The sequence below is a fragment of the Sapajus apella genome, unplaced genomic scaffold (genome assembly GCF_009761245.1).
Source record: "Sapajus apella isolate SASKATOON/1434 unplaced genomic scaffold, GSC_monkey_1.0 scaffold5, whole genome shotgun sequence".
In the NCBI taxonomy this organism is placed as follows: domain Eukaryota; kingdom Metazoa; phylum Chordata; class Mammalia; order Primates; family Cebidae; genus Sapajus; species Sapajus apella.
Window position 1 is genome coordinate 26,933,719 of NW_022436945.1, and position 23,509 is coordinate 26,957,227.

The following is a 23,509-nucleotide window of genomic DNA, read 5'->3' on the forward strand; positions in this document are numbered from 1 at the left end:
AAGCCAGAGCCTAATACAGAGCAAGGTCCTAACTCTTCAATTTTATAAAGACTGAAAAAAGTGAGGAAAATGCCGGGAAAAAAAAGTTGAAAGCTAGCAAAGGCTAGTTCATGAAAAAAAAAAAATTTTTTTTTTTGAGACAGTCTACCTCTGTCGCCCAGGCTGGAATACAGTGGCATGATCTCGGCTCACTGGAATCTCTGTCTCCCAGATTCAAGTGATCCTTCTGCCTCAGCATCCTGAGTAGCTAGGCCTACAGGCGATTGCCACCATGCCCAGCTAATTTTTGTATTTTTAGTAGAGATGGAGTTTCACCATGTTGGCCAGGTTGGTCTCAAACTCCTGACCTCAAGCGATTTGCCTGCCTCAACCTCCCAAAGTGCTGGGATTATACGCGTGAGCCACTGCACCTGGCCAGTTCATGAGGATTAAGAAACCACTGCCATTACATAGAAGTAGAAAGTGAAAGAGCAAGTGCTAATTTAGAAACTGCAGTAAGTAATCCAGAAAATCTGGCTAAGATCATTGATGAAGGTGGCTAAATGAAAAACCAGATTTAGAAGGAGATGACATCTAGGATTTTCATGGTTAGACAGAAGTCAATGCCTGGCTTCAACGCCTCAAAGCACAGGCTCTCTTTTTAGGGGCTGACGTAGCTGACAACATTAAGTTGAAACCAGTGCTCATTTACCATTTTGAAAAAAGGCCCTTAAGAATTACACTAAATTGATTCTGCCTGTAAACAGCCTAGATAACAGCACATCTGTTTACGGCATGGTTTACTGAACATTCAAAGCCTACTATTGAGACCTACTGCTTAGATAAAAAGATTCTCTTCAAAATAATAACTCATTGACAAGGACCTGGTCAGCTACCCAAGAGCTTATGGAGATGTACAGCGATAAATGTTTTCACGCCTGCTAACACAACATGCATTCTGCAGCTATGTAATTACTCAATTACATAGATTAATTCCCACTTTCAAGTCTAATTACTTAAGAAAGGCATTTCATAAGGCTAGAGCTGCTGTAGACAGTGATTCCTCCGATGGACCTGAACAACATCAATTGAAATCTTCTGGAAGGAGTTCACCATTCTAGATGCCATTAAGAATATTTTGGATTCATGGAAAGAGGTAAAAATAGCAACATTAACAGGAGTATGGAAGTTGATTCCGACTCTCATGGATGACTTGGAGGGGTTCAAGACTTCAGGGGAGGAAGTCACCGCAGATGTGGTGGAAACAGCCAACAGAACTAGAATCAGAAGTGAGCCTGAAGATTGAACTGGATTGCTGCCATCTCATGATAAAACTTATGAATAAGATGTGGAATTGCTTCTTAACAGATGATGAAAGAAAGTGGTTTCCTGAGATGGAATCTACTCCTGGTGAAGATGCTATGAACACTGCTGAAATGACAACAAATGATTTAGAATATTATAATGCATAAACTTAGTTGATAAAGCAGCATCAGTGTTTGAGAAGATTGACTCCAATTTTGAAAGAAGTTCTACTACGGTAAAATACTATCACACAGTTACTGCATGCTACAGAGAAAACTTTCATGAAATGTAGAGTTAATCAGTGCAGCAAACTTTATCACTGTGTTATTATAAGAAATTGCCACAGCCACCCCAAGCTCAGTAACCACCATCCTGGTCAGCAGCTATCAACACTGAGACAAGATCCTTCAGCAGCAAAAAGATTATGACTTGCTGAAGGCTCAGATTATCATTAGTATTTTTTTTAAGTAATAAAGTACTTTAAGGTAGGTACATTTTTTAGACAGAATATTATTGCATATACTTCACATAGTACAAACATAACTTTTTCATATGCAATGGGAAACCAAAAAGGTCATGTGACTGGCTTGATTGCAACATTTTGTTTATTGCAGTGGTCCGGGGCTGAGCCCACAGTTATCTCCAAGGTATGCCTGTGTTAGGGGAAGGGGTACTGCAGGAGGGGAAATCCCAGGAGGAAAGTCAGTCAAATGATCATGTGATATTTCAAGACACCATGAAATTCAGCACTGTAAAAAATTAAGCTCAATAATTACACTCCCACGACTGTTCTTCCAGTGTACCAGGCACCAACAATTGGATCGCTCGCAAGACAACGCACTGCGTTTAACATTTTTATTTTTAACTCTGCTTTGGTAGTACAAAAGTCATAAAAGTACAAACCAGACGGTTAAAAATACACCGGACACTCCAAATGGTGAAAAGTTTCCTTTACAAATTTTTACATCAAGGTAGTAGCCAACTCATTTACAACACCAAAAAGTTGTCCATCATTAGTGTTTTCTAGAGTAAGTCTGTTGTGGATTCCCCCATTCTTACAAAGAAGGAGAACACACGCAAGACCTGTAAACATCAGTTGCTTTGGGAACACTTAAGGATTCTCATCAGATAGTACAGTATAAACCAGTAAAAAGCTTATGTGTTGAAAATATTGAATGCCTAACTTTTGGCATATTTGGAAGCCTGCCAGACAAAAACTGCTCAAGTATTAGAAAATATTTAAAACGTACTCTTAGTATAAATACAATTTTAAATATTTTTGAGTATTCTCTTGCTGGTTGTATTGCTATTTTAAAAAGTGCTCTGACTTGAATAAGATGGGCAAATAATTAAAGCTGAAGAATATCTTACATTTCATCCCCCACCATTTTGAGGGCATATTTTTAAAGCAAAAAAAAAAGTATACTTCTTATTTGTTTTTAATTAAAACTATTAGCCTAGACTGCGCATACATTATTTACAGTAATATATACCCCTAAAAGTACTATATTGCTAAGTTCTGGATCTCAGTGAAGTTTTTCCAGACTGACTTTCTCTGGTCCACTGTGTATATGAACGTATACACACACGGCGTCTATTAGTTGTCTGTAAAAAACTGCATGAAACTGAATTTCCCATTCATTTAAAAGGTTAGAAATTTTTAGTTTGATGCTGGAAATAGAATCATTTAAGTCTATGTACAGTAAATACTTTGAAGTATATTTTTATAGAAATCATCTTTCGGGAAGCAAATGAAAGATGTGCTTTTTCTGTGTGAAATAAAAGAAGTGCTCAAGGCACCCTCAACACGGACATGGAGGCAGGTCTTGGAGACCTCGTAACCAACCTCCCCACCACTCACCCAGTCCTACCATAAAATCGTGTACTATTTATGTCTCTGGGTCCTTTCAGGTGTTGTGTAAAATGTACAGTTAAAAGAAAGAAGAAAAGTTGGCCAGGCCTAAAGGGAAAGTAACTACTAAGAGAGTTTTAAATAATGAGCCTTAGTTACAAGATGGAAAACAGGAAATACACGAAGAACATGGCAGAGGTAGGTGCAGGCCCATCTTGCATGAGAAAGAGGATTCTTTTGTTTTTGTCTTCGGTTGTCCAAACAAATTTGTGTCCAAAACCATTTTCTCCTTTATTCAATGGATTAACCAAGAATCACTCAGGGAAGTTTAAAAAAAAAAAAGCAAAAAAGACATGAAAACCTCAAAATTTATAAGTGATGTAGGAGTGGCATGGTGGTGGCAGGAGGGAATGCTGAATTCGTGGTCAAGGAGTCCCAAGTCTAGCATCTGGTCCCATCTGACTCCATGGTGCCTTGGGGAATCAACTCCTCAGGGGTAGACTAGATGATTTCCACTGAAGATTCATCTTTTATCTTTTGTAACAGCTAACCTGTATGTATGGAGATCTTCTTACAACCAGTGTCAAAATAGGATGTAGGAACTGGAAAAAGAGAAACACACACTCACATGCACACATGTATACACACGCGCGCGCGCACACACACACACACACACACACACCGATCATAAGCTCAGACTGTACATGGATAGTATCACTTTACATACTGATCATAATGGAAAAACTACAGTGTGTTCACCAAGGCCTGGGATTGGGGCTGGGAAGGGTAGAGGCTGGGAGTGGTTGAGAAGATACAAACAGCTCTTTCCTTCCCCAGAAGTATAATACATTTTTCAACAGACTCTTTAAACCAAAACTTGTTTCAAAGCAAACTAAATTCTGTATACAGCACAGCAGTAATTTTCTCTTTTAGGTTTGATCCACATGCCTGCTGACTCCATGATAGAAATTGTATAAAATATGTAAAAATATTCCCTAGGCAACTTCAGATCTTGAAAGTTTTCAGTCTCTTAGAGCTCTCCAAGTCAAGTCATTGCTGCAAGAGAAAACACAAAAAGTAGATCTTTAACCAAAGGTAAACATCATATCACATATGAATCTGCCTGCGTATTTTAAAACACAGAAGAATTATAATCTATTCTTACCCCATCCCACCCCATTCCTTCCACCATTATACTTTTTTTTTTCTAGAATTCAGTCTAAAGAAATTTAATTAAAAATATAATTAATTCCAAGAGTTCTGGCAAGATCTGGTTACTGAAGCGTGTGCGCCTCTCCCACTCTCTCTCTCTTGCTTCTGCTTTCCCCAAGTGATGTGCCTGCCCCTCTCCACCTTCTGCCATGAGTAAAAGCTCCAAGGCCTCCCCAGAAGCCAAGCAGTGTCAGTGCCATGCTCATACAACCTGCAGAACTGTAGGCTAATTCAACTTCTTTTCTTTATAAATTACCCAGCCTCAGGTATTTCTTTACAGCAATGCAAGAATGGCCTTCCACAGGTGTCCTTCTAAAGCCCCACCAAGGACTAGAGGTTTCTACTGACCATCCAAGACAGCTCAGTTGGGATTTCAAGTAAGAACACAATGACTAAACATTCCATCTTAGGTCTTCATTGTACTTTCAGTGTTCTGGATTGTATTTTTAAGTCATTCTAACAACTGGCCCTTGTCAATGTCTACACTTACATTACAAACAAAGCCCCATACTTGTAAAACAGCTCCCTGCTTTCCAAATGGCTTTTTATAGCTACCTCATTTAATGAACAGATCTGTGACTTTCTTTTTTGAGACAAGAGTCTAGCTCTGTCGCCCAGGCTGGAATGCAGTGGCACAATCTCAACTCACTGCAACCTCCGTCTCCCAGGTTTAAGCAATTCTCCTGCCTCAGCCTCCCAAGTAGCTGGGATTACAGGCGTGCACCACCACACCCGGCTAAAGTAGAGATGAGGTTTCACCACATTGGCCAGGCTGGTCTCAAAACTCCTGACCTCGTGATCTGCCCACTTGGCCTCCCAAAGTGCTGGGATTACAGGTGTGACTCACTGTGCCCAGCCAGCCCTATGACTTTTTACTTTCCTGTTTTACAGACTGGGATAACCTGGGACAAGACTAAAATTATAGAGCTCCCTAAGTATGCTGACATATACACACCACGCAGGTGAACCTACACAAGGTTAAGGAACAAAACGTTCTCTCGAATCTGCCAAAATCGTGTGTACCCTATAAATTCTAAACAAAACCAGAGATAGACCCAGCTTGCAGAAATACGAAGAAATGGCATGAAGTTGGTGGAAGTGTCTTGAAGAATACATTGTTTATTTTACAGCTTGCACTTCAAGATATGTGCCTTATTATTATCCATGTTACCCTCTTCTGTCATTCTGTCATCCATAATATTCAGTGGTTATAAGAGAACAGAGACAGGGCCCAAGAGGAAGAATGAGAGAGACAGAAAGAAAGAGAGGGAGATTTATTGCCCAAATGAGGTGATGAGTAGAGGACCTCTATCCCCTTAGCTAAAAAGGAAATGAAACACTGTCCCATAAAATAGCATAGATCGAGTTTTTAATTATAATGAAATAAGTAATATCTTGTGCTGAATTGCCAAAACTGTCTAACAACTGCAGATTTTTACTGTAACACTGAACGAAGTCTGGAACTTCTTTCAGGTAGAAATTAATTCATATAAACATTCTAGCAGAGGAGGAAAAAAAGGTAGATAGGCCAGAGCTGGAGAAATATAGAAATGACCCTCAGGCACGGTGGCTCATTCCTGTAATCCCAGAACTTTGGGAGGCCGAGGTGGGCGGATCACCTGAGGTTGGGAGTTCGAGAACAGCCTGACCAACATGGAGAAACCCTGTCTTTACTAAAAATACAAAATTAGCCAGGCATGGTGGCACATGTCTGTAATCCCAGCTACTCGGGAGGCTGAGGCAGGAGAATCGCTTGAACCTGGGAGGCAGTGGAGGTTGCAGTGAACCGAGATCAAACCATTGCACTCCAGCCTGGGCAACAAGAGTGAAACTCCATCTCAAAGGGAAAAAAAAAAAAGGCCCTGAAAGAAAAAGTAAAAAATTAGAGGGAATTTTCCAAGAAACACATTAAACTAGGGCATTATCTAGAAAACATGTGTGGTATTCCACTATTTTTATGTCTCTTCTTCATGTGCTCCCTTAGAACTAGACATTTTTGCATCAAGGAAAATAACAAAGTCAAAGGTGAGAGATGTCAGGCCTAGAAAGTAATATTTCATCACAGTAACAGTTTTCATTCCAACCTAGAAGAACTCCTCATTTTGAGTGTTTTGCACCGACTTCACCAGCTTTAAGAACTGGGCAGGCAAGAATACAGACTTGACTAAGAAGGAGGGGCCCAAAGTCAAATCCAGACCCCTCTTGCTGGCTGTGGAACCGTGGCTGTCTCTTCTCGTAGGTTACTGGGGTTTGACACGAGATGATCCCATGCACAATGCTTACTACGAGGAAAAGCAGTCAGTATGCTCCTAAAGGTTCACTATTCTGCTCATTACCGTCATCCAGTTCTCGGCTCCAAACAATCACATTAGCTTTCTTCAACAGCTGCCTTTTGCAGCTGATAAAAACTGCGCTGCCTGCATTATCTTTGAGAGAGGAAGTAAAAAATATAAATTGCTGCTTAAAGTCCTTGCTGCTAATACCACAAACGCAGCAGAAAAGGGCAAGTTCATCTTATTAAAACGCTTGCAGTTCTGGTCTCTCCTTAAAAACACACATTTATTAGAAGGCAGCATGTTGCTGGCGCAACACTAGGACCTTCCAGGTATTTCTTTAACCCAGGACAATGATAAAAATGTTGTAAGCTGCCTTCCGTATTGTCTGGCAGAGGTCAGAAACCCTGTGCGGGTGGGCGCAGATACACCGGAAAGGCTAACAGGAGTGGGTGGGAGAGGAAAGAAACACCCAGCCACCCACTGTTGCCATCACATGGAACCACAGCACATGAAGCCAGCCTGACCTCACCCTTTGGGAGAAATTTGGTGATTACAGTTTACACAAGTGAGTGCTCAAGCTGGAAAAAATTAAGCAAAGTTCCATTACATGGAAAACACAATTGAGAAATCCCAAAGTGTGACCATGTTGCTTATAAAACAAGACTGATGCATAAAAATTAAGAACCACCCAGAAGATTTATCTGGAACAAAGAGCTTGTCTTTTTCTTTAGAGTTTATTGCTTATGATATAATCTTATAACGATAAAGCCATAATCCTATCATTATGTTATGGTTCCACCGAAGTTGCCATATGTCTGTGATTAGGATATATATATGAATACCTACGCCTTGTTAAAAAGGATTCTCTAGAAAAAAAGAAACTGATCCCTTTAAAAATTAGATACATGTTAAAAGAAACTAGGAGGCTAAGCGGATTAATGAACAGAAAACACTAAAATCTCAAAGTGTAGGGTGTTAAGGAAGTAAAAGTCTATCTGATTAATAATAACAGTACTGGCATCTGCAGAGCACTTTCTCTGTGCCAGGTGCTACCATGCTACGCACTCTGGGTTCATTAACTCAATATTCCCAATGACTCCATGAGTCAATGATGACTCCCATTTTCATAGGAGGAGACTGAGGCTTCCAGGTTCAATAATATGCCCAGTGCCACACAATTAGTAATGGGAAAATAGGAAATCCATCCCAGGCAGCCAGACTTGGAAGACCACAAAGCTACCTCCACGCTGTACGGCTATTCGGTCACCCCGGAGACACCACAGCATCACTGAGATCATCCTCTGGTACCCTCGCTTCTCTGCTCCCCACCTGTGTGGCGGGCAACAGAAAGGAAATGCAGAAACTAGAAATGTTGTCAGGGTCTCTCTTAGGGGAAATCATTGAGGTTGCATAAACAGTTAAATGATGTGAAAAACCTATAATTTAATGGGGCCCAGTCCCTGGGAAAATCAAAAGTACACCTCCAGGCCGAGCGCAGTGGCTCACACCTGTAATCCCAGTACTTTGGGAGGCCAAGGTGGGCAGACTGCCTCAGCTCAGGAGTTCGAGACCACCCTGGGCAACACGGTGAAACCCTGTCTCTACTGAAATACCCAAAATTAGCTGGGTGTGGTGGTACGCGCCTGTAGTCCCAGCTCCTTGGGAAGCTAAGGTAGGAGAATTGCTTGAACCCTGGAGGAGGAGGTTGCAGTGAGCCGAGATCACGCCACTGCACTCTAGCCTAAGCAACAGAGCAAGAGTCCTTCTCAAAAAAAAAAAGTACGCCTACACAACACTGAATTCTGATGTCATTGTAAGAGAAGGCTATGGAACCACATAGTTGGATTAATAATTTTCTTGAACACTTTTAAATAAAATAGAGAACATTGTTTATAGAAAGAGTTAAGATTATGACAGCAATATTAACACTGAAGTCCTGGAGCTCCGTTTAAGTGATCGTTCACCAATAATCCATGATCCTTTAAGGCTCACACTTCTTAGTTACAATCTCATTCCAGGCTCTACTGACCATTTTGTGGTTACACGCTGGCAGGTTATGGTTGCTGAGCATGTGACACCATGGTCCTGCAGCGGTATGGCCTGCAGGGGTTGGCATCTTGGCTGATGTAGATTAATGAGATCACAGCACAATGTGTTTGGTCCTTTAAATTTTGCTCTGGTCTGAACTGTGTGTTAAATTTTATAAATTAACAATAATACCTTCTCATTTTATTAAAGGCTCTTGTTTATTTAACAAACTCAAAAGATTCTTGCTAATTTAGGATAATCTATGCAATCTTTTAAAATCAGTGTTTCTCAGAATGATCAGCAGAGCCTGCTTTAGAATCAGCTTAAACATATTAAAAACTGCAGATTCCTTGGACCCCTCCCCGAGACCTACTAAATCCAAGTCTATGGGGTTGCAGTCCAGGACTCTGCTTTCCTGTAAGGTGCCTCACTGATTCGAATGCATATATGAAGGGTTAAGTCTTAAGGTAAGAGCCAGTACTAACATTTGTCAACTGATTAAAAACTGCAAAAATTAAATTCACTTCTAAAGGGTAAGCCCTGCAAATACAATACTACAAAGTCAAAGTATATCTAAGAAATGGGGGAGAAAACAAATATGACAAAGTCATTTCAAGACTGAAATATTAATTAAAACTTTCAGTAACATGGATGGGTGCAATGGCTCATGCCTGTAATCCCAACACTTTGGAAGGCCGAGGCAGGCAGATCACTTGAGGTCAGGAGTTTGAGACCAGCCTGGCCAACATGGTGAAGCCTCGTCTCTACTAAAAATACAAAAATTAGCTGGGCGTGGTGGCACACCTGTAGTCCCAGCTATTTGGGAGGCTGAGGCAGGTGAATCGCTTGAACCTGGGAAGTGGAGGTTGCGGTGAGCGAGATTGCACCACGGCACCCCAGCCTGGGTGACAGAGTGAGACTCCAACAAAAAAAAAAGAAAAGAAAAAAAAATGTCAGTAACTCAACTTGAACTACAAAATTTTAAAATTACAGAATCATTTTTTAAACATATTTCAAAGCAGTTGGGAACTAGAATTCAACTAATTTGCAGAGGGTTCTTTTAATGACGAAATGAATGCCATATTGTCACACCTGTTAAGGAATCACTGAGGGCCAACTATGTAAAAGATGCCATCCAAAGTCTTGGCAAAGGGCAAGAAGACACCATCCAATGACACTGCCCAAGCCCTGAAGGAGCTTAGTGTATGCAAAGAGGAAGCTTAAACAATCAGCTTTGCCCCCCCCCACCCAAAAAAAAGAGCCATGCTGCGTATCATTTTTAAACATAGCTAGAATATTTTATAACTTTTTTTCATCTAATAATATACAGTAGGTGCTCTGTGTCTTTCAAAATGCTACTTCAATCTTTTTTTTTTTTTTCTAAGAGACAGGTTCTCAGTTGCCCGGGCTGGAGTATAGTGGCACAATCACGGCTTACTGCAACCTTGAACTCCTGGGCCTAAGTCATGGAGTTAAAGTCACCACTTTAGCCTCTCATGTAGCTAGGACTACAGGGGCACGCCACCATGCCCAGCTAATTTTTAAATTTTTTTTATTTTTTAGTAGAGAAAGGGTCTCGCTATGCTGCCCAGGCTGATCTCAAACTTCTGGCTTCAAGCAATCCTCCAGCCTCAGCCTCCCAAATTGCTGGGATTACAGGTGTGAGCTATCACACCCAGCATCCACTTCAATCTTTGGCATTTGCAGGCCATTATTAAATGAATAAGGCATAATTCATTTACTTAATCCCCCACTGCTGGATATTTAAAGTTGCTTCCAGTTATTTGCTACTATACATAATGCTGAAGTGAACAACTTTGAACATTATCTTTGCATTTATGCATGATATTTATTAACTGGAATAATTTGGTCAAAGAGTGCATATTTAAGATTTTACAGTTCCAGATTGCCACCACAAAGGTCTAGACCATTGTAGCCTCCCTGCTTTGGTGTGTGACAGTGTCCATCTCCATGTACCCGCTTAACCAAGGTGACACATAAACCAGTTTGCCTGGGAGGTGCTGGTTTATATATGTTTACCCAGAATAATTATTTACGGTGTTCCCTTTTATTCTCAGTAGACTCTAATATATATCTCTCTCTCTCTCTTTTAGAGACACAGTCTCACTCTGTCACCCAGGTTGGAATGCAGTGGCATGATGCCTCCAACTTCTGAGCTCAAGAAATCCTTCTGCCTCAGCCTCCCAAGTAGCTGGGACTACAGGTGTATGCCACATGCCCTGCTAATTTTTTAATTTTTCATTTGTAGAGACAGGATCTCACTATGTTGCTCAGGCTGGTCTTGAACTCCTGGCCTCAAGCCATCCACCCACCTCAGCCTCCCAAAGCACTGGGATTACAAGTGTGAGCTACCTCCTCATTTTGGATGTGAGTTATATGGTCATGCTAGCGTTAACATTCATCTTGGCCAACAGAGAAGCAAAAAGTGATCGCAGTTGGGATTTATTTCATTATTAGTAAGGTTGGGCATTATTTATGTTTATCAAATACTACATCTTCCATGAGTTGCATATTACAACCCCCAATTTGAGGAGGGGGCTAAATAATTAAAACCTTAATTTTTTAATATCAATGGTGAGAAACTTTCTATGTATGTGGGTCAATTCAGGAAAAAATAATGTTTCTAGGTGTTTTTCTCATTCAAAATAGAAATCGCTTTTTTAAAGTAGCATAGACAGAAATGCATATTCCTGCAAACTATATTATCTTCTTTATTGAAAAATACCCATGAGAAATTTTGCACTCCTTACAGTTTTGAATCTTCTGACATTAGATTTGGATCTAATGTCTAAAGGTTGAAGTCTGAAGGTTGTTCTTAACTGAGTTATATTTCCACAGCAATTTAAACGTACTCATGTATTTAGCAACAATGGATTTCCCAAGTGACAACAAGTGAACACTTGTGATTCACCATCCTTTGGGATGGTAGAATCAGAGCACTTTATTCCAAGTAAAATGTAAGTGGCATCAAAAGTTATTCTGTACCTGGAAAAAAAAGGATTCAACTTGAAATTATTTAAATGCAATTCAGCAGTTCCCTACTAGTCTCCACACATGATTTCATGTCTACACTAAGCTACAGGCAGAATAACTTATTACCCTAAACACTACTGTCTCTTTCTAATAAGGAAAATGGAACAAGTTAGATACTGCCTTTCTAACTGGCCTTCAATAAGCCTCCACTTGAGTATCAAATGGACAATACTGCTATTACTTCATAGGTTATGTCTAACCTGGCCTCTCTGAGCTTCAAAAGAATCATGAAATATGAAAAACATAAATTTTAACACTGTACTTATGGCTAAGTGTTTAAACAGGGCTCACCTGATGTAGTAATTTAACACCTAACCTATTTTTGCACTTATTTAGTGCCAAGGAACACATCCCTATGAAGTATTATTATTATTGTTCCCACTTCACAGATGGAGAAGCTGGGGCATCACAGGCTAAGTAATTTGCCCAAAGCTAGATAGCTAAAAAGTGACAGCCAAGATCTTGAGTGCAAGGAGTCTGATCCTAAACCCTATCTGGTGGAGCGACTGAAGTACCCTATGTCCTGTTACTTACAGAAAATAGGCACTGTTTTAACTTAAGCTATTTAATGTTAGTAGAATTCAAGGTCTCAAGGCATGAATTAAGAAAAATAAAAATCCTAGTTATAACCATTAATTCCATTTTCTTTCTAATTGTAGGTAAGCATGTCTCTGAAAGCATTTCGTTTTCTGCTTCCCTCAAGCCCCCTTGGGTCTGTCTTTAGGTCCTCCAAAGTCTCTAGCCTCCAACACTGCTGAATTTCTACAGTGAAAAGAGCAGATGTCAAACAGCTGACAGGGATAAAGGGGAAGAACAGCAAAGCTGTCATTCAGTGGGTCAACTGGTCAACATAGGAAGAGGCCCTGGGGAAGGCCCCTGCCCAGGGTGATATGTGCTAGGAGGAGATAGCTTTGGTGGCAATTCAAAGCAAAAACAAATCAAAAATTCCTGGTCCCCCATATTGTCTAAACTCTGGGAATACTGATAAATATGTTTTAGTATCTCCTGTGCACAGAACAAGACCATGGAAGAATAATTTGGAAAAAACATCACAGTTGCTGACAGCAAAATATGTTTTTAGGTTCACTCAAAACCCCCAGATCATGGCCATAAATGTACTAGAGCCATTCCCAACAACTGAGGACAAATAGGGCATATAGCTTCTTAACTGTGTCCACCATTTTCACTCCTCATGGCTCAATGTGGGAGAGTAAAAACTGGTTCTTCCTCAATCATCTGTGAGTAAGACAAAAACTCAACAGTCACGGAACCACAGAGCCTAAAAATCATTAACTTCAATAAAAAGCAAGGTACCAACAAGTATCTATGCTCTCATTTGTGGAAGGGCAAAAGGAGGGGCTTTATATACACAGATATCTTGCAGGAGGCTGAGACAAGCAGATCACACGAGGTCAGGAGTTCGAGACCAGCGTGGCCAACACAGTGAAACCCCGTCTCTACCAAAAATACAAAAATTAGCTGGGTGTGGTGGCAGGCTCCTGTAATCCCAGCTTCTCGGGAGGCTGAGGAAGGAGAAGTGGTTGAACCCGGGAGGTGGAGGTTGCAGTGAGCCAAGATCACTCCATTGCACTCCAGCCTGGGTGATAGTGCTAGACTCCATCCAAAAATAAAAAGATATACTGCATCAGCACGTATATGCTTAGCATAATCCTGAAAGGACACAGAGAACACTGATCACAGTGGTGCCCTCTTGAGAAAAGGTTTAAGAGATAATATATGCAAAAGGGTTGGGGGATACCGATGGAGCAGACTTATTTTTAGGATTTATTTTTCACCCTGCAGACTTTTAGCTGTTTAAATATTTTATTCTATGCATTTCTTATATTTCAATTCTTTTAAAAAAAATTTCATTTCAAACACCTATAATATCCAATACATTGGAGACAGTAAAAAAAAAAATGAGCTATAAAGGAAGCTCCATAATGAACTCTCAGCATGATCTTGAACAACACATGTAACAACACACACTAAACAAGGAGACTGGGAGGTGCAGGGGAGAAAAGTCTGCTATAAAAACTAGGATAGGCCAGATGCGGTGGCTTATGCCTGTAACCCCAGCACTTTCGGAGGCCAAGGCAGGCAGATCACGAGATCAGGAGTTCAAGACCAGCCTGGCCAACACAGTGAAACCTCATCTCTACTAAAAATACAAAAATTAGCTGGGCGTAGTGGCATGTGCCTGTAATCCTAGCTACTTGGAAGGCTGAGGCAGGAGATCGCTTGAACCCAGGAGACAGAGGTTGCAGTGAGCCAAGATCGCACGACTGCACTCTAGCCTGGGCAACAGAGCTAGACTCTGTCTCAAAAAAAAAAAACTAGGATAGAAGCTCTGTAAGAGCATGGCCTTCACTGTCTGTCTGACATACTGCCATGTCTGACATACTGCCATATCCCTACACACAGCAAACTACCCGGCACATGGTAAGGGCTCAAGAGACACTTTTAAAAGGTATAATTGTACCTGCATTGATCTGAGCTAGCAATCACAGCTGCTCTGAAGTCTACAAGTCTATGACCTTAGTCTACCTGGAAGAAAACTGAATGGCTCACAGACCTGGACCTGATCCAGGCAGAGCCTTAAAATCCATCAGCTGCTCATCAGATGATCCCACAGGAGGCCAAAGGAGGCAATCCCAAGGCTGGAATGATCAGTTCTGTGAGCTACTGAGCTATGTGAAGAAAGGGCAGTTGGTTTGCTTTCCTGCCAAGAAAAGCAAAGCTCCCTCGCGCTCCACAGCCACTGAGCATGTAAGTTCCCAATTGTAAATTTCTTCCCATACAAGCCCTCTCACTACCTAGCCCTGAGATTTGGGGAAAATTAGTCCCTTTAAGCCTGGCTCTTCGTATGTAAAATAGGATATTATTACCTACAACTCCTCAAATTGCCTTTAAAGTCCCATCCCTCACTCAGCTTTTCTCTGCAGCCAGTTCTACCTGCCCAGTCTTCACAGAGCAGGTCCTGGGCAGATGCTAGCCTCCCTCCACCTCCACATTTAAGATGGACTCAGTGGGCTCAGTCTTCCACACAGGAGCAAGGCAGGCATCGCGGCATTGCTTTTACCTTTGAGAAATGCGTTCAGCAACTGAAAACCAAGCCAGGTGGCCTAATCCATGCCTACTTTAGCTGCAGTTTCTTTTTATATTCTGTTATACCATAAGACCAGTGAATCAAGTTAAAGGGCTCCCATCAAATCTGAGATCATTTTGCTTTTAAAAAATATGCATTTTTGCCAGGTACAGTGTCTCATGACTGTAATCCCAGCACTTTGGGAGGCTGAGGCGGACAGATCACGAGGTCAGGAGTTCGAGACCATCCTGGCTAACATGGTGAAACCCTGTCTCTGCTAAAATACAAAATTAGCCGGACATGGTGGCACACGCCTATAGTCCCAGCTACTTGGGAGGCTGAGATAGAGAATCGCTTGAACCCGGAGGCAGAGGTTGCAGTGAGCAGAAATCACGCCACTGCACTCCAGCCTGGGTGACAGGGTAATACTCTGTCTCGTGAGGAAAATAAATAAACAAATAAATAAATAAATAAACATATATATATATATATATATGCATTTTTCCTGAAAAAATTAAAGCTAGAGAGATAGACATAAACTAACTAGTAGTACCTGCTGTTTCTCACCATTACCTGCTTTCTGGAGAGTGAATAAAAGAAAAGCAATTCAGAGGACTGCAAATCAAGCAGCACAACTCCCAATGGGGGTCCCCAAGTAGCTTCTACTATAATTCCTGTCACAGAGTCCAAAGAAAGGAGCCAAGGAGCCTTTCCTCACTGTTAGAGAAGAACACGAAGGTGGCCAAAGGTCAGAGAGCCACCTGGTGACCAGCCACGGATGCTTAGGAGGGAGTTTGAGCCATGGAACAGTCTTGACGAAGAGGAGACTTTATTCCAAAGCAGAGCACCAGCACAGCGGTCAGGCTTAGGCCTAAAATGTCGCAGTCCGACATTTCTATTTATCCCACCCTCTGATCTTTATAAGAAAAAGAACTTGCGAGCAAAACTTTTCCATCGCCTTGTTACTAATTTTAACTCCACCTCTTAGAAAAAGGGAATGGTTCTTTCTAAGGCCTCCTTAATGCAAACAAGAAAATGGCCCAAATTCCTAAGGGACTTGACAAATACTATCTATTTCTGAGATGTCCTGAGAGTCCAAAGCTGTAATGTTCTTAAGATGTAAAAAGGAATTCACAGTACCCAAAGTTGATGCTTGAGAAATGACCTCATAAATAATTAAGACCACCAGGCACGACAACTGTTAACAGTAGTGCATGTTTAGCAGATACTCTGTGCCAAAGATTGACTTATGAACTACACATACCTCATATCATGTAAGTCCAGCAACAATCTCATTTTAGAGATGAAAAAACTGGGGCTTGGAAACATGAAGTAACTTGCCCAAAACCATTGGTAGCTAAGTGGCACAATTAAAAGTAAGGAGTTTAAAACCAAGCTTTTAATCACTAAAATAAATTACTAAAATAAAAACCAACACAATAGTCTGAATAATAAAAATACAGAGAGATGTCTAATATTATGAATTTTTGTATTGATAAGAGAAACGCCAACTGTAATACTACTAGAAAAACACGCAGGAGGAAAGTTCCACTACACTGATCTGGGCACTGATTTTTGATGAAACCCCAAAAGCACAGGCAACAAAAATGGACAAATGACATTTCATCAAACTAAAAAGCTTCTGCACAGCAAAGCAAACAATCAACAGAGTGAAGAGACAATTTATAAAATGGGAGAAAATATTTGCAAACCATACATCTTATAAAGGGTTACTATCCAAAATGGATAAGAAACACAACTTAAAAGCAAGAGAACAAATAATTCAATTTTAAAATGGGGCAAAACAGGAAGGGAGATGTTGGTCAAAGGACATCAAATTTCAGTTAGACAGGAGAAGTAGGGTCAAGAAATCTATTGCACGATATGGGGGCTACAGTTAAAAACAAAGTATTGTATTCTTGAAAAATGCTAACTAAGAGAGATTTTAAATATCCTCACCACAAAAAAATGATAACTATGTGAGGTAATATGTATGTCAATCAGCTCAATTTAGCCGTTCCATAATGTATGCATGTTTCAAAACAACATGCTATACATAATAAATATAGATAATTTTTGTCAATAAAGATAAACAAAATGTTAAAAAAAAATTGTAATGGGCAAAGATTCTAAATAGAAATTTCTCAAAGGAAGACCTACAAATGGCCAACAGGAATATGAAAAAATGCTCTACATTACTAATCATCATGGAAATAGCGATTAAAACTATAATGAGATAATACCTCACATCTGCTAGAATAACAATTATCAAAAAAAAAAAGTGCTGATGAGGACGTGAAAGAAAGGAAACTCTTGCATAATTTTTGGTGGGAAGATACATTATTACAGCCATCATGGAAAACGGCATGGAAGTCACTAAAAAAATTAAAAATAGTCCCGACACAGTGGCTCATGCCTGTAATCCCAGCACTATGGGAGGCCCAGGAGTTCAAGATCAGCCTGGCCAACATGGTGAAACCCTGTCTCTACTAAAAATACAAAAGTTAACCAGGTGTGGTGGCTCACACCTGTAATCCCAGCTACTCAGGGGACTGAGGCAGGAGAATCACCTCAGCCCGGGAGGCGGAGGCTGCAGTGGGCTGAGATTGTGCCACTGCACTCTGGCCTGGGCGAGAGACTCCGTCTCAGAAAAAAAAGAACAAAAAATTAAAAATAGAACTACCATAGGATCCAACAATCCGACTTCTCAGTACATATTCAGAGGTACTGAAATCAGTATGTCAAAGAGAGATCTGTACTGCCACGTCCACTGCTGCATTATCACAACAGCCAAAGTATGGACTCTTCCTGAGAGTCCCCAAACAGATGACTGAATAAAATGAAGTATAGATACACAGTGAAATACCATTCAGCCAGAAAAAAAGAAGGAAATCCTGTCACTGAAGATAAATGTTTGAACCTGGAGCACATTATGTTGAGTGAAATAAGCCAGGCACAGAAAGACAAATACCACGTCATCTCACTTACAGGTGGAATCTAAAAAAGCTGAACTCATAGAAGCAGAGAGAAGAAAGGTGGTTAGAGGTGGGGTAGGGGAGGGGTTGGTCAAAGGACACAAAATTTTAGTTAGAGGGGAGAAATAATTCCAAGAGATCTATTGTGCAACATGGTGACTACAGTTAATAACAATGTGTTATATTCTTAAAAATTGCTAAGAGAGTAGATTTGGAGTGTTTTTCACCATAAAAAAAAAAAGGTAAGTATGTGTGGCAATGCATATGTTAATTAGCTCAATTTAGCTATCGCAGGGTAGGCATATTTGAAAACATCGTCTTGTACATGATAAACATATGCAACTTTCATTGTCCATTAAAATAATTGATTAATTTTAAATAAAAAAATTTAAAAATATAGTTACAAAAACTTACTAAATCAATGTTTCCAACAAGATACTATCAGCAAATGGAAAAAAGAGTGCAGGCTTCAGAAACATGCGGCACAGAATGCTTAGGACAGGATCATTTTTAAAAAGCCAAAGACCAGTGACAATGAAGACAAGGCAGTGGCATTTGGAGGCTGAAAGCAATTCAATTTATTTAACTTTGAAGAACAAAAGCTTATTCTTCCAAGGAGAAACCCAAACACATTTTCTGTAGAAAAAAAGACACCATTTTAACCGCATTGCCAAAATAAGTCAGGCAGAGGGCAAGAGGGCAAGTTAGATCCAGCCACAAAAAAGAACTCAGGCCGACAAAGCAGGGTGGGAAGAACAGGGGAGGACATGCCCCACAACAGATTTGGGGTTTTAAAGGGAGAAGGAACCAGAAGAGGGAGAGAGAAATCCTGCCCCAGTCTTGATAACATTCTATTTGGAATACTAAGTCTAGCTTCTGGTAACAACCACCTTAAACAACAGAAAGAAAAAAGAAACCTAACAAGTAAGTGGATAGGCATTTGTATTTGAATACTTGAGTCTGTTCTACAGTAAAACAAAACACTGCAGTAAAACTGTTTGGCTAGAAATCCAAATTGGAGCAAAACCTCTTTTAAGCTGGCTGGGTCTTCCTCACCTAAGACTTGAATAGCCAGATGCTTCTCTTCCCAGACAGGGAAGTCCTTCACTGACTTTAATCAGAATGCTCCTCTTTCTAGCTACATGACCTTCGACATGTAACTCACCTTTCCCATTCATCAGTTTCCCCATCTGTAAAAAGCTACGATCACTGTACTAACCCCATCGGAGATGTTTATAATGATGACATGAGATACACATCAGTTCCAACGCCTAGAAGACTAGAATATTGAATTAACGTTAGCTGCCGTTATTATTCATCTTCCTCTTCTCAAATTTCTTTTGGTTCCCTTCCCCAAGGTCACCATTAACTGGCTGAGAAACCAACGGTAGACTTTTCTGCACTGTTTCTCTCTTTAAGAAGGCCCCTCTTCTGCTCCTAAACTCGGGAAAAGACGCCAGATCTCCCCACGGGCAAAAGCGCAAGGACTAACTAGCACTAGAAAACTATCAGAGTCCCTGTGTCTCAGAAAATTTAGGAGCACAGAGTCGTTCCAAATTACTTCCAGAGCACCTTCAACCCTCTGAGCCCAGCAGATTATCAGAAAAGCTTCACTCAAAAAGCCACATCTCTCCTTCACTCAGCCATGCTGACCAAAAATGAAATATCGCATGATAAGAATCAGTAGCACGGATGGAGCCTTTCCCACATGCGAGGTCCTGCCTCCACACCTGCAACTTCATGGAAATCTCACTCCCGCCCCTGAGTCAAGGGGCATCACTCATTTTCCAGTGAGGCTCAGAAAGCTGAAGTATCTTGCCCAGGTCCCAGGGTTAGTGAGTGGCACACTGGAACTTGAACCTGGCAGTCTGACTCCAGGTTTCATATCAGTTTTGCTGTGTCCCTGTAGCTCCAAGGACCCCGCCTGACCTCTCCCTCATGGCCCGCCCTCCCCTTCCTGTGTGAGTACAAACCCTTCTGCCTTCATGTTCAGGCTCTGATGGGTCCTGATCTTTTAGGGTATATGATCCCTCCCATGTCATCACCCTTGCCCTTTTACAAGGGATAATACACAAGGAAAGGATAAATATTACTCAAGCTGGCACAGAAATAAAGGAGTTAAGAGGAAAGCTAAGCCACTATCTATTTATCACAGGGTTTTGGTGTGTGGTGGTATTGTTTTTAAGCAGTGTCTTATAAAACTAAAATTGCCAAATCAAGAAATAAATCACTGTGGCTTTTCAATTGCCTCAAGATATTTGGTGGAAAATATTCCGATGAAGTTTCAGAACTGAGACACGAAGAAAACTGGTTTCCAACAGAATAAAAGGAAAAAGCATTGGTTTGTTTGTTCCAGACTTTTTCAAGTCACAGTTTGCCTAGGAATGGTAACAAGATTACATGTCATTTGGCCTGCATGGTTGTTTTTTGAAAAAAAAACAAAAACAAAAACAAATCAAAAGCTGCCAACATCTAAAATCAGTGATTTTACATTTTTAAAAGTCTAGATTTTGACTTTTTTTGAGTAAGAAGATGCAGCCACACTAGGTGCTTTCTGCCTCGTGGTCATGCAAGCCCTATGGGTGGGTGATGGGAATTACAGCTTCCACAATCCCCACCATGCCACATTGCCTCACAAGTAATCCTCCATCCTCATTATCACACAGGCCAAGCCCCTGGAGGCACCAAGTTTGTGACTTCTTTATAAAAAGCTCTGGACAGATAAGTAATCATGTTCAATACCCCTCAGTCTTACTGGGTCCAGGAAAGCTCTTCCATTTCCCTGTTAAATGTCATTCCTATGTTTCCACGGAAACTGGGAGGCTCCGAGTGCCTTCTCCTCACCCTGTGCCACCCTGCCCCCATTGTCACCAAAACCACGGCTCACCTGCTACTCGGTGCCACTGCGTTCTCTCTTCACGGGTGTCGCTGGCACCTCCCCATTGACGCCTTCAGCCCCGCTAACAGACATCAGGCTCCTCCGTTCCTTCTGGTTTGACTTGTGTTCCACTTTTGTAACTCTAAACCTGAGGGGAAATGGGGAGAGGTGACAGGGTTTGCTTTTCTAATAAACAAGAATTTGGAATAAAGCAAAAATCATCCACCCAGAGGATCTCAAATGAACTCAGCCAAAAGTTAGGACACAAATGAAAAACAACATATCCATGAGGAGGAACATTCATTCCTATCCAGCACGTTCCCCTGGCCCCTGCCCAACCTTCCAGCTGATTTCTACTCAACCATATCACAGACTAAGCTGGATATTTTATAGAGCATGCAAAAGGTGTTTAAAAACTCAGGTATTGGCCAGGCACGTGGCTTACACCTGTAATCCCAGCAGCACTTTGGAAGGCTGAGGTGGCTGGATTGCTTGAGCCCAGGAGTTTGAGGCCAGCCTGGGTGTACGGCAAAACTCTATCTCCACAAAAATTAGCCAGGCATGGTAGTGTGCACCTGTAACCCCAGCTATATGAGAGGCTGAGGCAGGAGAATCACTGGAGCCCAAAAGGTGGAGGTTGCAGTGAGCCAAGATCAGGCCACTGCACTCCAGCCTGGGCAACAGAGTTAGGCCCTATCTCAAGAAGAAGAAAAAAAAAAAAAAAACTCAAGAACTCAAATATTAAATAGTTCAGAGTTGTGGCTTCTAACAATGACTTCGGCTTTAACATCAGTTTGTTTGTTTGTTTGTTTGTTTGTTTTTGAGATGGAGTTTCACTCTTGTTGTCCAGACTGGAGTGCAGTGGTGTGATCTGGGCTCACTGCAACCTCCACCTCCCAGGTTTAAGCGATTCTCCTGCCTCAGCATCCCAAGAAGCTGGGATGACAGGCATGCGCCACCATGCCCAGCTAATTTTGTATTTTTAGTAGAAACATGGTTTCACTATGTTGGTCAGGCTGGTCTCGAACTCCTGACCTCAAGTGATCCACCCACCTCAGTCTCCCAAAGTGCTGGAATTACAGGTGTGAGCTACCATGCCCAGCCTACATCAGTTTTTTTTTTAACCACAGAAAGCTGGTTAAATGCTCAACTGGTTTACAAATTAGGCTGATGTAACCAGAATGTTCACCAGAAGATGACGAACTTCTGAAAATATGCAACTATCAGGCAGTCCTATCCCAACACACACACACACACACACACACACACATACACACACACACACACTCACTCTCTCTCTCTCTCTCTCTCTGTCTCTCTGTCTCTCTCTCTCATACACACTTTCATACACATGCAGAAAATCAGAAGAGTCCTAGCAACACATTTTATCAGTATTAGGGTTTGAGAGTTTGTCTTTTAAAAAAACAAAAATGGGTTAATTTTCATTACAGATTAAGGAAAAACTAAACAACGTTAAGGAACAGATTTTCATTAAAAATTAAGAGTTAAATAGATGTATTCAATGTAACGGTTTTTCCAGTAATATCATCACCAAATTTCTAGAGTCTTTCACAACAGCTTCTTTCTCATTCTGGTCTTAATTTCCCTTAAAAACTATCAAAAACAAATTCTCCTTCTGTGTCCAGAATAAGATCACCAGCCCTGAGGAGAAGGCTCTGAAGAAGTGAAAGAAAGAACGGGGTACTGTAAACACAAATCTATTCTGTCAAACTATTCTGTCTTAAGTAATAGATGCTGGAAAACAGCCTGGAATCATTAAGTGCTCCTAGTAGCCAATATCCAAGAGAGAGAGTTGGATTGGGGGCATTTTAAAAAGCCATGTTTGGCCATGCACAGTGGTTCACACCTATAATCCCAACACCTTGGGAGGCCAAGGTAGGCGGACCACTTGAGGTCAGGAGTTTGAGACTAGCCTGGCCAACATCGTGAAACCCCATTTCTACTAATAAATACAAAAACCAGCCAGGCATGGTGGCAGGTACCTCAACTGAATTAACGTCTGTAATCCCAGCTACTCAGGAGGCTGAGGCACGACAATCGCTTGAACCCGGGAAGCAGAGGATACAGTAAGCCAAGACTGCACCACTGCACTCCAGCCTGGGTGACAGAGTGTGACTCCGTTTCAAAATAAAAAACAGCTGTGTTGAATCTGAGTTGAAAATTTCAGCATTTTTTTTTTAAGTCCAACAAAACATGCTTTGTCCAAACAAGCCACAGGTTCTCATTGCATTTGCATTCATAAATTCCCATGACTGCTTCTTAACAAAACAGTGTGGTCATGAGTTGTGCTGTTTTGCTGTAAGTGGCAAACAGCCTGCAGTCTTCTCCGTGATGCTTGTGCAACACAGGGTGAAACTCAACTGAATTAAAATAAAAATAACATCGGCCAACATTTCTTGAGTGCATAAGGACCCAAAGTTGGTTTAAGATCTTTGTGTGAGTCATCTCATTTAGTCTACAGAGTAACTCTACGAGGTGAATGTGACTGTACTTCTCACTTTACAGAGGGGGAAACTGAGGCACAGAGCAACATAACAGTTTGTAAGTAGTGGTGCCTAGACTCAAAGGACATAGAAGCAACAAGTTCAGGCTACTCTTCCAGGGTGGTGTTGGTAGAGGGAGGGATCATGTAAGCAGCACTGTCAACTTTTGCTCAGTGCTTACCTAGTCTCATTCCAGCATGTGTGTTCCTTACCACTACTCCCCACTGTCTTTCCAAATACAACATCAGCAACGCAGTTCCTGCGTGGGACTTGGATCCAACAGCAGAACTGCAAAAGCATCCCGCTGCAAAGATGCTTCAGGTAGGGGCAGATGGATTCATCACTTGAACTGCAAGAT

General features: G+C 41.2%; 1 protein-coding gene across 1 annotated transcript in view; it reads right to left on the minus strand.

Moving 5' to 3' along the window:
• Positions 1-2,125: 2,125 nt before the first annotated feature.
• The window catches only part of RELL1 (RELT like 1), a 72,829-nt gene continuing 51,445 nt past the window's right edge, over positions 2,126-23,509 (minus strand). The window contains exons 6-7 of the mRNA XM_032273793.1: positions 20,657-20,795; positions 2,126-4,192 (exon numbers count right to left, since the gene is read on the minus strand). Coding sequence (XP_032129684.1) covers positions 20,660-20,795 — 136 coding nt within the window. The 3' untranslated portion in view covers positions 2,126-4,192; positions 20,657-20,659. The remainder of the gene's footprint in view (positions 4,193-20,656; positions 20,796-23,509) is intronic.